This window comes from Ceratotherium simum, chromosome 2, assembly GCF_057802395.1.
Source record: "Ceratotherium simum simum isolate JZ-2026a chromosome 2, ASM5780239v1, whole genome shotgun sequence".
Classification (NCBI taxonomy): domain Eukaryota; kingdom Metazoa; phylum Chordata; class Mammalia; order Perissodactyla; family Rhinocerotidae; genus Ceratotherium; species Ceratotherium simum.
Genome location: NC_141901.1, coordinates 4,281,408 through 4,296,309, shown reverse-complemented (window position 1 = coordinate 4,296,309; position 14,902 = coordinate 4,281,408). Strand labels below are relative to the sequence as shown.

Here is a 14,902-nt window from a genome sequence, read left to right as displayed (position 1 = left end):
GAATCAGACACCTGTCAGTTTTACCTCTAAAACACATGTAGAATCTGTCCCTGTTGCTACTATCTTAGTTTAAGCTACCGTCGTCTCTTTTCTAGGTTACTGTCACACATGGCCCAGAAACAACCAGGAAGTGTCCATTCCTGCTGTCCTGTTTAGAGTATTTGTCAAAATCTTTGGTAGTCCTGCATTCTCAAAGTATACAGAGAGCATCATGCAAACCATGTCACTGCCTTGACCCTTATCTCCAAAGTTATAGTGAAGCTAAAGAAACAGTCTGCTGATTCTTATTTTCTTGTTGTAGCCAAAGCAGGAATCATTGAGGTGATACTATTGTTTATGCGTTACCTTGGATTACTGAGCACTAGGGATGTCTGTTAAAATCAGGGCAGGGGAGGAGACAAGTAAACACAGTGACAAAGGGGAGTAAAGAGAGCCCTGATGGAGTGAGTACACACTGTGCTGTGGAAACAGAAGGAGCAAACAATAACTGACTTAGAGCTTGTTTTAGAAGATTGAAATTATTTATTTTAAAACTTAGTCTCAGAGACTTCTGACACTATAATGGATTATTCTGAAAAGTTCTATAAAACTCTTACAAATTCCTATAATATCCCTTTACATGTTTTCCCAAGATGCTTAAGGATGTGAAGGATTTCCCCAGGGTCAGTGAAGAGGAAAGTGTATGGGCATCAAGCCAACACTGGGGCTGCCCTAAGGGCCTTTGTCCAAACTACACTCCAGAGCCTTGTGTTTTAATGTCTGTTCTAGACAGAAGACTAGACTTTTCAGGGTGAGGAAATGGAGCTGAGATCCCTGCATAAAGCTAGGACTCTTAAAGACCTAACCTTATCAAAACCTAACATTACTCTAACCTTAGCAAAAGGGTAGACTAGGAAAAAAATCCACCCACCAGCAAAGTGGTGTGATGAAGGCTTGTCTTTCTTAACCTTAGGTCTAGGTAGAAGTCTTCCCTGAGAATTAGTGACCAGAGCTCTTTTTAAATAGAGATTTGAAGTTCGAATTTATACCACCTGTGTGGTCTGGGAAACCCAAAGTCAAGAAATAAAAGTGATCCTGGGCTAGAGGAAGTGCCTCAGGTAGGTCAGAGGCATATGTATGGCCTTTCTGAAGGAATGTACTTTGAACCCAGGCTTCTGAGACTTCTCCAGATTAGTTTTCCAAATCTCAGTCTATAACCCAAAATTACAGTACCCAGGAAGGAACAAGCCACATCAGAGTTGCAGCAAAACAACCAACAATGGAAGTAGATTTCCCCTCCCCTCAAGGACTTCAGATAATTGGAATCAATCAGATTTACTGTTTAAATTCATTTTAAAATGTTTTAGTAATAAAAGAGTGGATTGAAAACATGAGCAAGAAACAAACTGTAAAAATGACCAGGCAGATTTGGCAAAGAAACAGTCTCTAGAAAGGAAAAAAATAGTCACTGAATAGAAACTCAATGGACAAGTTAGATAGTAGATTAGGTACTTTTTGAAGAGTGAATTAATGATAGATCTCAGAAATTAATCAGATGTAGTAGCAGTAGTTACAGATGAAAGATATGAAAGAGAAGTTAGGAGAGATGGAGGATAGAATGAGGATTAAAATGAATCTAATTGGAGCTCCGGAGAGAATAAAGAGTTTTCAGCTGTTATCAATTCAAATACATACTGGCTGAGAATTTTCTAGAATTGACAAAAGGCATGAATTCTCAGCTTTAGGAAGCACAATAAAACCCTAAGCAGGATAGAGAAAAATTCTATACCTCCATATATTATAGTGAAACTGCAGAAAATTAAATATGAAGAGAATATCTTGATAGGGAACAGGAAGAATAGATAATTGCCCACAAAAGAGCCACATTTCACAGTACTCAGTAGCAACAATGGAATCCTGAAGACATTGAAATTATAAAATGCTGAGAGAAAATAACTACCAACCTTGAAATCTTTACCCAGCTTAACTTTTATTCAAGAATAAAGGTAAAATGACATTTTTTGACAAATAACTGAATTGGCTACCATCATACCTTCACTAAAGGAAGTTTTAAAGGATCTACTTAAGAAAGAAGGAAATTGAACTCAGAAGGAAAGACTGAGATGCAAGATACCAAAGAAATTGGTAACGTAGGTAAATCTAATTAAACTCTGCTAATTAAACTAAATTTAAGACCTTGATACATAGTAAATGCTTGACTAACAGATAAATAATTCCTCAATTTTCCTGAGATGTGCTTTCTTGTTCAACCATGGCAAATGGAGGGATTGACTTCTTATTCAGCATCTTTCAAAGAGAAGCTGCAATCTCAACAGGATTTCCAACATGATTAGTGTTATTTTGCAAGTTAAGGGGCACAGCCAGTCTCTAGGATGTGGTTTGGAATGGCTAAATTTCTTGAAAGATTTGTGTCTATTTATAGGCTGCTGAGAAAATTTTAATTTAGGTATTAACTAACTTTACCCCTATTTACCAAGGTCCTCAATGTCAGTCTTTTTTTTTTTTTTTTTTTACTGTTTACAAGTTTATTTTTTTACTTATTTATTTTTTTGGTGAGGAAGATTGTCCCTGAGCTAACATCTGTGCCAGTCTTCCTCTATTTTGTATGTGGGACACTGCCACAGCATGGCTGATGAGTGGAGTAGGTCCATGCCCGGGATCCAAACCTGCACCCCTGAGCAGCCAAAGCAGAGTGTGAGGAACTTAAACCACTAGGCCATGGGGCCAGCCCCTATACGTTTATGTTTTACTGAAATATTTAATAGTAAATAAAAAATATAATATTGCCATTAGTACAGGTCACACAAGTGTAGTTGGCCGTATAACTGTAATACCTTAGAGTCAAGGAGTTTCCATTTTATAACTTAGAGTAGCAATGCCTTCTGATCTCTTCTTCCTTGCTGAGCATTTTGTACATCAGGCCATTCACTGGTCAGTGTGGTATAAAATGGACATGTCTAACTTCACTCACTGTAGACATCTGCTGAATGAAACGCCGAAGCTGTGACTCATCTGGAAGATCTCCATCTCTCTTTTCCGTATAGGGAGTGGTGAAAACCACTACTGTCACAGGTAGAAACTTGAAGGGGCCTCTTTCAAGGGAAAGAGACAAAATCTAGTCCTATATGAAGCAGGGTAGACTGGGAATATCTAAATGTCAGTCTTGATTTATAGTTTAAATCTGAAATTTCTACTCAAAATGTTCTCAAATTTTACATCCCTTAGTTAGAAGACAGTTCTAAATTTAGTGTTTCTAATAACCCATTCTAATCTTAGGGAAACATTATAAACATAATAAATAAAATATAACTTGGTACTCTTTAAATGGCCAAGAACATCACAAACCAGAAGCTACTCATTCTTCCTTATGGCCCTGACTTTAAAACAGAAGTATTTGCTAGACAATTTTTTTTTACCTGTTGAATTTCAGATATGCTATCAGGAGTATACTTATAATAGGATTTTGTTAGAAGGGCTACTTTTAATCAAAATCAATAGATATATTCCTCTCTTTTTTAGAAATAGTTTTTTTCAAGGAGTTTTATTGTGGACTTAAGCTGATGTCCATGATCTAGTGTTTATTGACTTCCTAGGCACCATCCATTCATTTAACAAATATTTTTGAGCACCTGTCAGGTTTTACCATGAACTAAGGTTGCTGTGGTGAACAGGACTAATAAGGTACCTGTGCTCAGGACACTTGCCTTCTAGTGGGGCAAGTAAACAAGTTTTAAAATTATGAGAAGAACAGAGAGAGAATACAATAGGATGACAGGATAGTAATTTGGGAGGCGGTGTTTTTAGATTGCACGGTCAAGGAAGGCCTCCCCGAGGAGATGACATTCAGACTGGAATAGCAGGAAGAAGTCACTTGGGCAGAAGCATCCTAGGCTGAAGGGACAGAAATTACAAAGGCTGTAAGGCCTCTCTGAGCTTGGTGTACATTCCTGTGGTAGTGTAAGTGCTGAGAGAGCATATTACTTTGGTGCTTTAACATGGTCTAACATTTGGTGGAAGTTAATTTTGATTTTATGACAGTGTAACAATCACACCAGATTGTCATAACTTAAATTCCTATCTTTCACTGACTCGGGCGTTGTAAGTAACTCTAATTTTTCTCTATTCTGTATTCAGCCAGTAGAACTCAATCCCAGTTTAAAATATTTGGTTGGAGATGTTCGATTTATTTGCTGACCGGTGGTCTGTTCTCATTTAGACAGTTTTTAGTGACCCCATTGTAATGTAAAAAACATTAAAATATTTGCTAAACTTAGCTGAATTATGAATCCAGGTTTTTACATAGGGAAACAAGAGATAATGACAAAGGCTCTTACTGTCTTAGATATGGAAGAAACTTGAAAGGCAGTATGCAAAACCCCAAATTATGTTATAGTGCGTATATATATATTTTGTGTGTATGTGTGAGGAAGATTAGCCCTGAGCTAACATCCGATGTCAATCCTCCTCTTTTTTTGCTGAGGAGGATTGGCCCTGGGCTAACATCTGTGCCCATCTTGCTGTACTTTATTTGGGAAACCGCCACAGCGTGGCCTGACAAGCGTTGCGTCAGTGCGTGCCCGGGATCCGAACCTGGGAACCTGAGGCTGCTGAAGCGGAGGGTGGGAACTTAACCACTACGCCACTGGGCCGGCCCCATAATATAGTACATTTTTAATCTATTTTTTTAGAATAAACATTTGACATTTAGCTTAAATTTTAGAATAAACATTTAGCATCTAGTCTATTTTTTTAGAATAAACTTCATTCCATAAATATCTAGTTACTTATAGGTTTTCTACATAAATAAGAAATCCTTAAAACTGCATGAAAACTACATTTTCTCTTTTGTGTTGAAATTTGTATGTTTGTACCCTTTTATCAAAAAGTAAAAGCCTCTTAGCTTTTACTCAAATTATAGATTTCTAATGTCTGTTCTAGCTGTTCAGTCTACCAGACGGAAGCTTTTCAAGGTCAGAATCATGTCTGATTCATCTTTCTGGCCCCATGGAGCAGAGTACAGTACCCTATGCATAATAACCCCTTAAAATTATTTGTTGAGTGAATGAATGAACAAATACGGAACATTTACTATAAAGTTATGTTTGGAGAATAATTACCAATAATCAGTATACTTAAAAAGATTGACATAACATTGATCACTTTTTAAAAAGTGACTTTATAAAATCGTTGTTGGAAAATATTGATGCATTTCTGAAGGGGAGGTGGTCAATGTCAAGAGCGCTCATGTGCACTAAGAATCAGAAGAGGGATCTGAATTTCAGCTGTGCCTTCTCTCACAGAGGGTCCTGAAATAAAGCATGCCACCTTGCACGTAACTTCCTTGTTTGTATAATGGAGGGATTAGATTGATTGTTGCTAACATTTCTCTCTGCTCTAAACCTCCAGGATTTTTATCCTTTGCTATTTGCAGGAACCAGGAGAGATGAAGTTTGCCTTTTATGTTAGATTTGATTCTAAATGTAATGATACAGGACAGTGGTGCTTAAACTGTTCTTGTAAAATAAGAGTGAACCCTGGAAAAGGTTCAGTGGTAGTATGCACAAGCTGATTCTGTTATGCTTAGTTGCACTACTTTTATTTTCTTTAATGGCCTGTACTCTTCATCTATCTAAGTTTTCCCTTAGTATTGAGATTATTTTAATACAAACAAGTGGTATGTTGCAAGAAGGGACCCAGCCAGTATGGTAAGATGTCTGGATGTTGATGGTCTCTAAGTGTAAAGAGATTGTATGGGATGGTCTACACTACAGTGCATTTTTTTAAAGGTGGTCTACAATACAGTACATTTTTTTAAAGATTTTTCTTTTTCAGGGTGGGAAGAGGTGCTAGGTGTATCTCTCTTTCACATTAAGCATAGCATTCTCTTTTTATAGCATGTTAGCCTGTTGTTGAGGAGGTTTTCTAAAAGTGAAAATAAAATCTGTTTAATAGCATATTCAAGCTTGGAATAGAGAATTTTAGTAGCCTCATTTTGTCTCCCAAACATTTTGAGGTAGTGGAAGATTATTGGAGTGACATCACAGTAGGTGCTCTCATTGCTCCCTTTGTAGTGAGCAAAATGAAGTCTGGCTACCCTGCAGAAGGCCTGCTGGCTTGGAGCTCCTAGAGCCAGCCTTCCTGTGACATACTGTCTTACTTGTTTTCTTTCAAATTCATGTTAAAAAATTGTGTGTGTGTGTATACACACACATGCACACACACCCACAAATATTTATGTTACCTTAATTATCTCTTCTCAGTGCTCCTAGACTGGAGAGAAAGAGCTATTGAGGCTTCTTATAGGTAAAGTAGATTATACTTTTTTTCCTCTTATCTTTTTAGTCTCTTATATAATATCCATTATATGAAAAGGAGGAATGACAGTGTATAGACTGTATTCTGATTAAAGACAGGCTCTTGATCTGATTTAGCTAAAATGTACCCGGTTTATTGATGCTATCTCTAACAATCGGCAACCATTCCTCATTGCTTGGAATTTTTATCTTGACTTTCCATTTTGAAAGTTGTTGGCACTTGTAATGTACGTTGGGTTTCCTGTCTGGAGCACTAAGTAAATAGGGTTAATAGCTTTAGGATTTTCATCTAGGGCTTTAGAAATTTCTGCCATCGTTTTTGTGGAATATGAACATTACTTAAGAGGCCAAAATCGTAATAAAATATTTCTTTTACTGGCCTTCTGCTGAGTCAGTTGCTTGATATTATAACCAGTAGGCCTTTTTCTCTACCAGGTTGACCAGGGAACTCCTTAAGGGTTATTGTGAATTTTTTGTTGTAATTCTCTGATGAGTGAGTTTGAATATGAAATAAGTAGAGCCTGTAATAAAGTATGTTCTGGAGCTACTATTTTCTACTAAGGATAATTCAGAAGTGGTCTGTAGTGGCCACCATAATATTAAAAAATCTTTAACATTTTTATTTTGTCTCAAACAAACTATACAAGTATAAAATTTTCTTTAGTTCATGTATAATTAAGTCATCAGTTGACAAAGATGCACTCTGCTCAAGGAAATAGATTGCTGGTCGAGACTCAGAACAAGGACAGCATCTTGGAAGTTCATCCAATTAGTCTTTTTGCATTCAGGTAAAATGAGGCTTAAATTCAGGCCAACTGGAAAGATAGTCAAAAAGAATCCAGTTTTATATTATTTCTAGGCAAACTAAGCTTTGTATTTGAGAAGTCTTCTTTTCTGTTTGCCTGTTTTCTCTTAATTACAGAACTTTCTCATATTGTAACAAGTCCTTATGTTTAAAACCAATGTTGGTCATTCCTGCCTAAATAATTGTCAATTGTTGTTTTGTTTTGTGAGGAAGATTGTCCCTGAGCTAACATCTGTGCCAATCTTCCTCTATTTTATATGTGGGATGCCACCACAGCATTGATGAGCAGTGTATAGGTCCATGCCCGGGATTCAAACCCGTGAACCCCGGGCTGCTGAAGCATTGTGCGAACTCAACCACTGCACCACCAAACCGGCCCCAGTTCTTACTTGTTTTGAACCTTTCCTATACTTTTCTCTGTTGAACCTACTTTTAAGAGCTTATAGTTCATCTCAGCCCCTTGTTTTCTGAAGCAGAAACACTTATTTGGAGAGGTTCTTTGCAACAAGGTAAAGGAAACTGATTGCACAACATTGATATTCTTCAGTTACACTGATTTAAGTAAGAAAGTATTTGCTCATAGTCTTGGGAACCAAATACATTAAGAAAGTAAAGAATTCAGAGGCTGGCCCTGTGGCGTAATGGTTAAGATTGGCACGCTCTGCTTTGGTGGCCCAGGTTCGCATCCCGGGTGCTGACCTATACCACTCATCAGCCATGCTGTGGCAGTGACCAACATACCAAATAGAGGAAGATTGGCACAGATGTTAGCCCAGGGCAAAAGTAAAGAATTCAGCTAAAAAAATGTTTAATCAAAAAAAAAAGGAAATTTTACAGAAGCTGTTGTGTATCCATTGAAAAAAAATGAAACAATAGAGATGTATATGCTAAATATTAATCATTTGGTATAAACCTACTAGCCCTTTTTCTATGTACATACATATGCCTTTAGGTATAGATAAAAGTGGAATCATACCCATAACTCATCCAACATATTCCTATTATATACAAAAACTGTACTGTGAAATATGGGAACTGTTTGAACTTTAATGACATGTTGTGAATGCTAATTTTTGGAAAATTATAAGCTAGAAATGTTGGTGCACATATGCAAGTATATAACTAAATTAATATGCAGGAAAGAATAGTTGAGACTGAAAAACCATAACTTAATATTGATTGTGTTCGAATCACAAGACCAAATTTTGGAAATTCCAACTTGTCCATCATGTGCACGAACAATAGAAGTTTTACAAAGTTGCCAAACATTATGTGGCAGCCACATTTTTTAGCAGAAAACAGAAATAATCCTTAGTAAATGCCGATACCTCTAATTTTAATTTATGAACACCAAATTAGTAACTCTTATAATTTGCATATATGTTATTGGTAGGTTGCTTTCAGCTTCAGGTAACAGAAACTGAAACTGACTTAAACACAAGGGAATTGACTTGGCTGATATGATTGAGAGACCAGAAGTTTCAGGGACAATAGGACTGGGCTCTATGTGTTGCCTTGTGCTCAGGTTCTTTCCCTTTGTGGTTGCAAAATAACTGCCAGCAGCAGCCAGCGAAATAGGCTTCCTTGTTAGTGTCCAGAGAAAGGAGAGTAGCCACTTAACGTTCTCTGTTAAAAGTGAGAATCACTATCCCAGAAAGGTCCAGGAGCCCCTGCCTTGATTTCATTGGCCAGAATTGAGTAAAATTCTGGGGTACAGTCCATTTCTGAACAACTCACTAGCTGCGGGGACGGGATTAATTATTCAGGTCCTTCCCTCAAGTGAGGTCATTTGCTAAATGTCATTGCCCTCATCCAAGTGGGGAAAGTTGGAATTGCAACCAGCAAGCACTACTAGTATGTAGCCTGCAGTCAAACATCAAAATCAACAGAATTAGCATTTTTGGTTCTGGCCACTAGTGACACAAAGATAATACTTTGGCAATCACTGGTGTAGTGAGAAGTGGACTAAGGATGGTCCCTGAGGACCACCAACATTTAACAAATAGAAAGAGAAAGAGGAGCCTGTGATTCGGAGTTTCCTACTTAAATTTATCCTGTATTGCTGCTTTGATGTAGAATAAGACAATAGAGATGACCCTAGGATTTGTTTCTTTTACATTTCTTTTTCCCAAAGAATAGAATAATTGCTGGAAATACATTAAGCTTAGTAATTGAGATTTGAATTTACTCCTTAACTAAAAACGTTCCTTCAACATTTAAGTGGAAATGTTACTATAATTCAAGCATTTTCTAATTTAAGAAAGGAAAATGACAAGCAGAAGAAAACAAGTCAAATGTATGTTCTTTTCTGTTTCCTGCCTTGTATATAAAGTCAAAAACCTGACCTTTGAATAAGTTTTATCATATTTCTTATCATAAAACAGATTACAAAATAAATAATCCTGGGAATAAGTAGATAAACACTTCCTTTGAATTTCGTGGATTTTTTTTTTTATTGAACTGGTCTTCAGTTCACTTTAAAATATAATTTTACAAGTACATTTTGCAGGTGTAGTACTGAATGTATTTAGTAATTTATTTTTAATTATGAGATTCAGAAAACTATTTGGTTGGCTTGAATTTATCAATTCTAATAGCATATGGCATGCTTGGTTTAGCCAGTGGTTTTTCTCCATTCTATCTCTATTCATCTCTGGTCACTTTAATGTCATTAGCTTAGCTCTTTCTTTAGAGTGCTGCCCATTGTCTTGAAGGAAATAGAGAAGGAATTGTAAATTGGTGTACTACTGAAATTAAAGGAAAAAGGAAAAGTGTATTTTGTAATATATGAAGGCAGCATCTAATAGATTAGATACTAAGGAAGAACTACATCCTTGTATGTTTTTAAAAAGTTTTTACAAGTAGTGAGGAAGGTTAAAATTAATGACTCAAGCATTAGACTCATCCTTACATATGTATCTGACATCTTGGAAAAATTATTTTCTTATTATAAAGGAATAAATGTTTAGGTATGCTGCCCTGTGTCTGAAGACCTCAGTGCTTGGAAATGGATTGTGATTGGTAATGGGCTATGAATGGTAGTGGATTGAGGGTCTTATGTGCGAGGATCCTCCTCCTTGAGTAATCATGAACAGACACTTCTTATTTTCTCTTGAGAGCTTGATGTGTGTAGGAAAGATAGACAGGATGAACCACTGCTAATCACTGCGTATCTTTTAGACAATGAGATACTAGCTAACAGACTCAATTCAGGAGACCAGTGAGGTCTTTACATTTTATTTTTTTACTATGCCTCACTTAGTTCCAAGGAGTGAGATACAGCATTTCATTTTCTATTTCATATTTCACTCTCCTCTGAAATCTGACACCATAAATCAGTGGTTCTCAAACTTTAGCATGCATCAGAATCTTCTGGAAGGTTTGTGAAAACACAGCTTCCTGGGCCTCTCACCCCCAGAGTGTCTGATTCAGTAGGTCTGGGGTGGGCCTGAGGATTTACAGTTCTGGTAAGATCCCAGGTTATGCTGATGATGTTGATCCGAGTACTGTTCTTTGAGAATCACTGATGTAAAAACATTGCTTTTAATAAAACCAATGAACAGTCATATTGAATTTATTTAAGGAAAAGATGCATGGTATTTACTACTATTTAGATTAGACTCGATGTTGTTTCTCTCTCTCTGGATGTTGGTTATTACATTAAGTGACCCACAGGGAACACTCTCTTAAAATATTATATTTCTTTAGTAAAAGAATGGTTACCTTTTGGTAATTGGCATCTTGTAACTTGTCACAGACACATTAATTACTGCTGCTAGGCAGAAGCCACTTTTGGACTAGAAGAAAATACTTTGTGGTATTTTGCTTGATGTTTCAAACAAAGATGGGATTTTTTTGTATTTGTTCTTTACTAAGATACCGTAATTGTTATTTCACTCAATGAGTACTGCAACTTTTTCAGTCTGAGGCCAGTACAACCTCCTTGCCATTGCCAGCTGTGCGTGTTTCTATGGAAACTCGGTAGAGTCTAGCAGGATTACTGTTGTAAGGACCACACCTGACTTATTTGCATCCAGTTTAAGTTGGGGAAATGTCAGAAGAATAAAAGGTCTGTAGATGTGCCAGTGGACAGCCAGAAAGAGCTTGTCAGTTTGTAACCATCATATTGATCTAAAGGAAGAAGGGTGGATGGGTTTTCCTCATTCATTACGCTTCTGCTCTGGAGGCTTTTGGTGGGTATGCTAAAGTTTATATTTGTTTTATGTATTTATTTGTCTCAATGCATTTTTTTGTTTTGTTTGCTTTTTTGTTTTGGGTTTTATCCTCTTATAATTTAATGATTTTTAGAATTCTCTTCAAGAACTTGAATTCTCTTAAAGAACATAGTAACATTAGCAATAATCATTGTATGATAGTTTAATAAAGTACATACAGATCAGACTTTTTTTCCAAGAGAGAAAGAATTCAGTTTCTTTCTTTTCAGTTGTATAGTGTAATAAAATATCTCAGTAAACTTTTGACCACGGTTGGAGAATTATGGCAGAACTTTATGTTGATCTCTACTTTCAAGTATTATAAGCTACTGTGATCCCCTTCTCTCACAAAAACAACTCCATTTTAAGAAGTCAGTTTAAACTATTTACATATTTGATTTATGTTTGCACCATTGAACTTAAACTCTTGGTTCAGAGTTTCATGAAATAGGAACATCACTGAATGTATAGAAAAAAATTACATGGGCTAGTTCCATGAGCACTGAGTACAGTAATATAAAACTTAGATGATTTTCATTAATTAGTTATGCTAGTCGATCAGTTATACTAATTTATACCCATTATACTAATTCAAACAAAGCTCTATAGTACAGGTATATGACAAGTAAGAGGTAGTGCAAGTACCAACTCCTCTTCGTTAGTTAAGGCTGCTTGAATTCTACTGATCAGGATTCTGAGGCCTTGTGGCAGAGTGTAGTGGTCAACCAGTGACAGTGAATTTTCACCCCTGTGTATGCCAAGTATTGACCTTTCTTGTTTTCTAAAGACAAAATGTAATCTTGTACCCTGTTTTCAGAATACTTTATAATGATAGCAACCTATATCAATCTATCTGTATCTATCATCTGTGTGTGTGTGTGTATATATATATATATACGTATATATATGTGTATATATATATATAAAGCTAATTGAAGTAGATACTTGTAAATTTGGAGAGAGGTTAATGTTGGATTTTGGAGTTGGTTTTTTTTTTATATTAGTGAAATATGCCCTTTCAAGAAAAATACCAAGTAGGATGTTTTATTCAGCTTCATGAAAGAATAGCACCTTATAATACATGTTCTGAGAACTTTCTAATTTACCTCTGTGTTCCTGCAGTAAGGGCAGGTGCTAGTATCTCTATTTTGTAGATAAGAAAATAGGCACAAGAGAGGTGCCTGCCTAAGGCAGCTAAACACCTTGATGGATAGTCCAGGGTTCCCCCCTGCACACAGTTGTCTCCCCTTAGAAAGTGTTAGGTTATTTTATACAACTTACTCAGTCCTGCCTTTTTCTCTTTTTGTATTCATAGGCTGGAAAAGTAAGAAGAGCTTTCCTGCCTTTTTAATTACCAAACTACTCTCAGTTTTCAATGAATCAATTCAGAGAAAGAATGCAGTCTTTCTATGCCTGGTAAATATTTTCTGCTGATAAAAGCTATTAATTTAGTAGCCTCTGATAAATCCAGGTGTTATGATGATTGCCTTTCATTTTGTGGAATGACTAAAAAATGACATCAAATATATATATATTTCATTTTTAACTCTGAATTTGTTTGATATTTATTGACATGATGACGTGACGCTTGGAATGCCTGTGCCCTAGCCGGCAGTGGAAAATAGTTTAGGATTGGCCTGGGCTTAGATTAGGTTCTGGTTTCTTTTGAAAAAATTGTCAAGTTAATGCAAGTAGGGTACATAAATATATTTTTATGTTAAGTATCATCTTTATTCCATGATAACTTTAGCAATAATCATTGTATGGTGGTTTAATAAAGTGCTTTGTAAACAGTAGTTTTATAAGGTTAATCTAGTAATCAGAATATTATAACCTATGTTTTAGCATTTTACAAATGACCTAAGTAAAGATTAGAGAGATCAAGTAACTTTCTTAAGAAAGTTCAGCTAGCCAGTGTAGAGAGGAGATCAGAATCTAAGTATTTTGACTCCTAGTCTAGTGCCTTTTTAAAATTCTTATTTTTTAGGTAACTTAAATATAAATTAACATGGCTAAGAGAATAAACAAACCATATTGACACTTCATATGGATTTCCTTTTGTATAACTTAAAATGTTAATGTGGGAACAGAGAAGGCAAAATGGTTTTATTCTATATAAAATATTTTCTCTATTAACAACCGTTAATTAGCTACTAGGTGCCATTGAAGCTTTTAGATACATTTTATTTAAGCCTGAGGAGAACCCTTGGGAGTATTATTGTACCTGTTTTACAGATGAGGAAACTGAGGCTTAGAGAGAGCGTCATATAGTTTAGGTTGTTAGAACTGGAGTTTAAACTCAGTTCTGTCTGATTTCAAAGCCCATTACTAAACTGTGAAGCTTGTTTATTTTTGGAATTAAAATCTAGTCATAAACCAATCCATTTCATGTTAACTGATACTAATTATGGAATCATTTCCTCTCTTAATCATCCATCCAAAAATCTGAGCATTTTAGAGACATGTTAAGGTAGTGCAGAAAAACTGTATCTTCCTCCATGATGATTTTAACCATAGGAATCATATTAGCTATTTTTATAATGTTATTTAAAGGTATAGGTCTTATATCCCCTTTTAAAAAAAGGTGTTTATAAAATATGTGTACATTATAAACATGTTTAAACTAGAGTAAACTAATTTGAGCGAATCCAAAGGTATATTTAGTATAACTGAACATTGGTCTCCATGTTTTTATTTTTTATAGTTGATTATCAAGCAATTTTTATTTTCCTAAAATATTAAAAACAGACCTTTCAGGGGCCAGCCCCGTGCCTTAGCGGTTAAGTGCGCACGCTCCGCTACTGGCGGCCCGGGTTCAGATCCTGGGCGCGCACAGACGCACCGCTTCTCCGGCCATGCTGAGACCGCATCCCACATACAGCAACTAGAAGGATGTGCAACTATGACATACAGCTATCTACTGGGGCTTTGACGAAAAAAAAAAAGGAGGAGGATTGGCAATAGATGTTAGCTCAGAGCCAGTCTTCCTCAGCAAAAAGGGGAGGATTAGCATGGATGTTAGCTCAGGGCTGATCTTCCTCATTAAAAAAAAAAAAACAAAACCAGACCTTTCAAAATTAGTTAAGACACTTTTAATAAAAAAAATTGATGTTACAGCACAGAGTATTCAAAAATTAATACAACATTTCAAGTGTCTGACTGGCTTGGGGATAAATAAAAACTTATTATCTTACATGAAATTTTAATGTTGAAAGTATAAAGAAAATTTCTTCTTTAGTAAAATACCCAGAATACCTGAGTTTCCCCAAACCAGGAGAATCTTTGCCTTAAAACCTGATACATCCCCTGAAATTCACCTTTCCCCAGGAATCTTCCAATAAATTACCACCACCACCTGGCCAGCCAAAAGAGGGTGTAGGCAATGAGATACTAAAAATACATTTCATAGTGGCTCATGTCACATGGTGGTTTTATTCCTAGTAGTTCGAGCTCTTATAGCGCAGAATTGTAATTTATGTGCATTAACTATACTGTTCAGAAGGAGGCATAATATACATTAGAGTGCCTGGTACCTTTCTGTTTGGAGGACTCATATGTTAGGACTTCAT

The 14,902-nt window shown here is 36.0% G+C and overlaps 1 protein-coding gene across 3 annotated transcripts in view; it reads left to right on the top strand.

Annotated features, from left to right (window-relative positions):
* POU2F1 (POU class 2 homeobox 1) overlaps nucleotides 1-14,902 on the top strand; it is a 172,886-nt gene that overhangs the window by 65,439 nt on the left and 92,545 nt on the right. The window contains exon 1 of one of the 3 annotated variants that reach the window (XM_087437544.1): nucleotides 12,660-12,749. The exons of the other annotated variants lie outside the window; for them this stretch is intronic. Within the exon in view, the coding sequence (XP_087293670.1) occupies nucleotides 12,743-12,749 (7 nt within the window). The 5' untranslated portion in view covers nucleotides 12,660-12,742. Of the gene's footprint in view, nucleotides 1-12,659; nucleotides 12,750-14,902 lie in introns of those variants that run through there. 3 annotated transcript variants of the gene reach the window in all.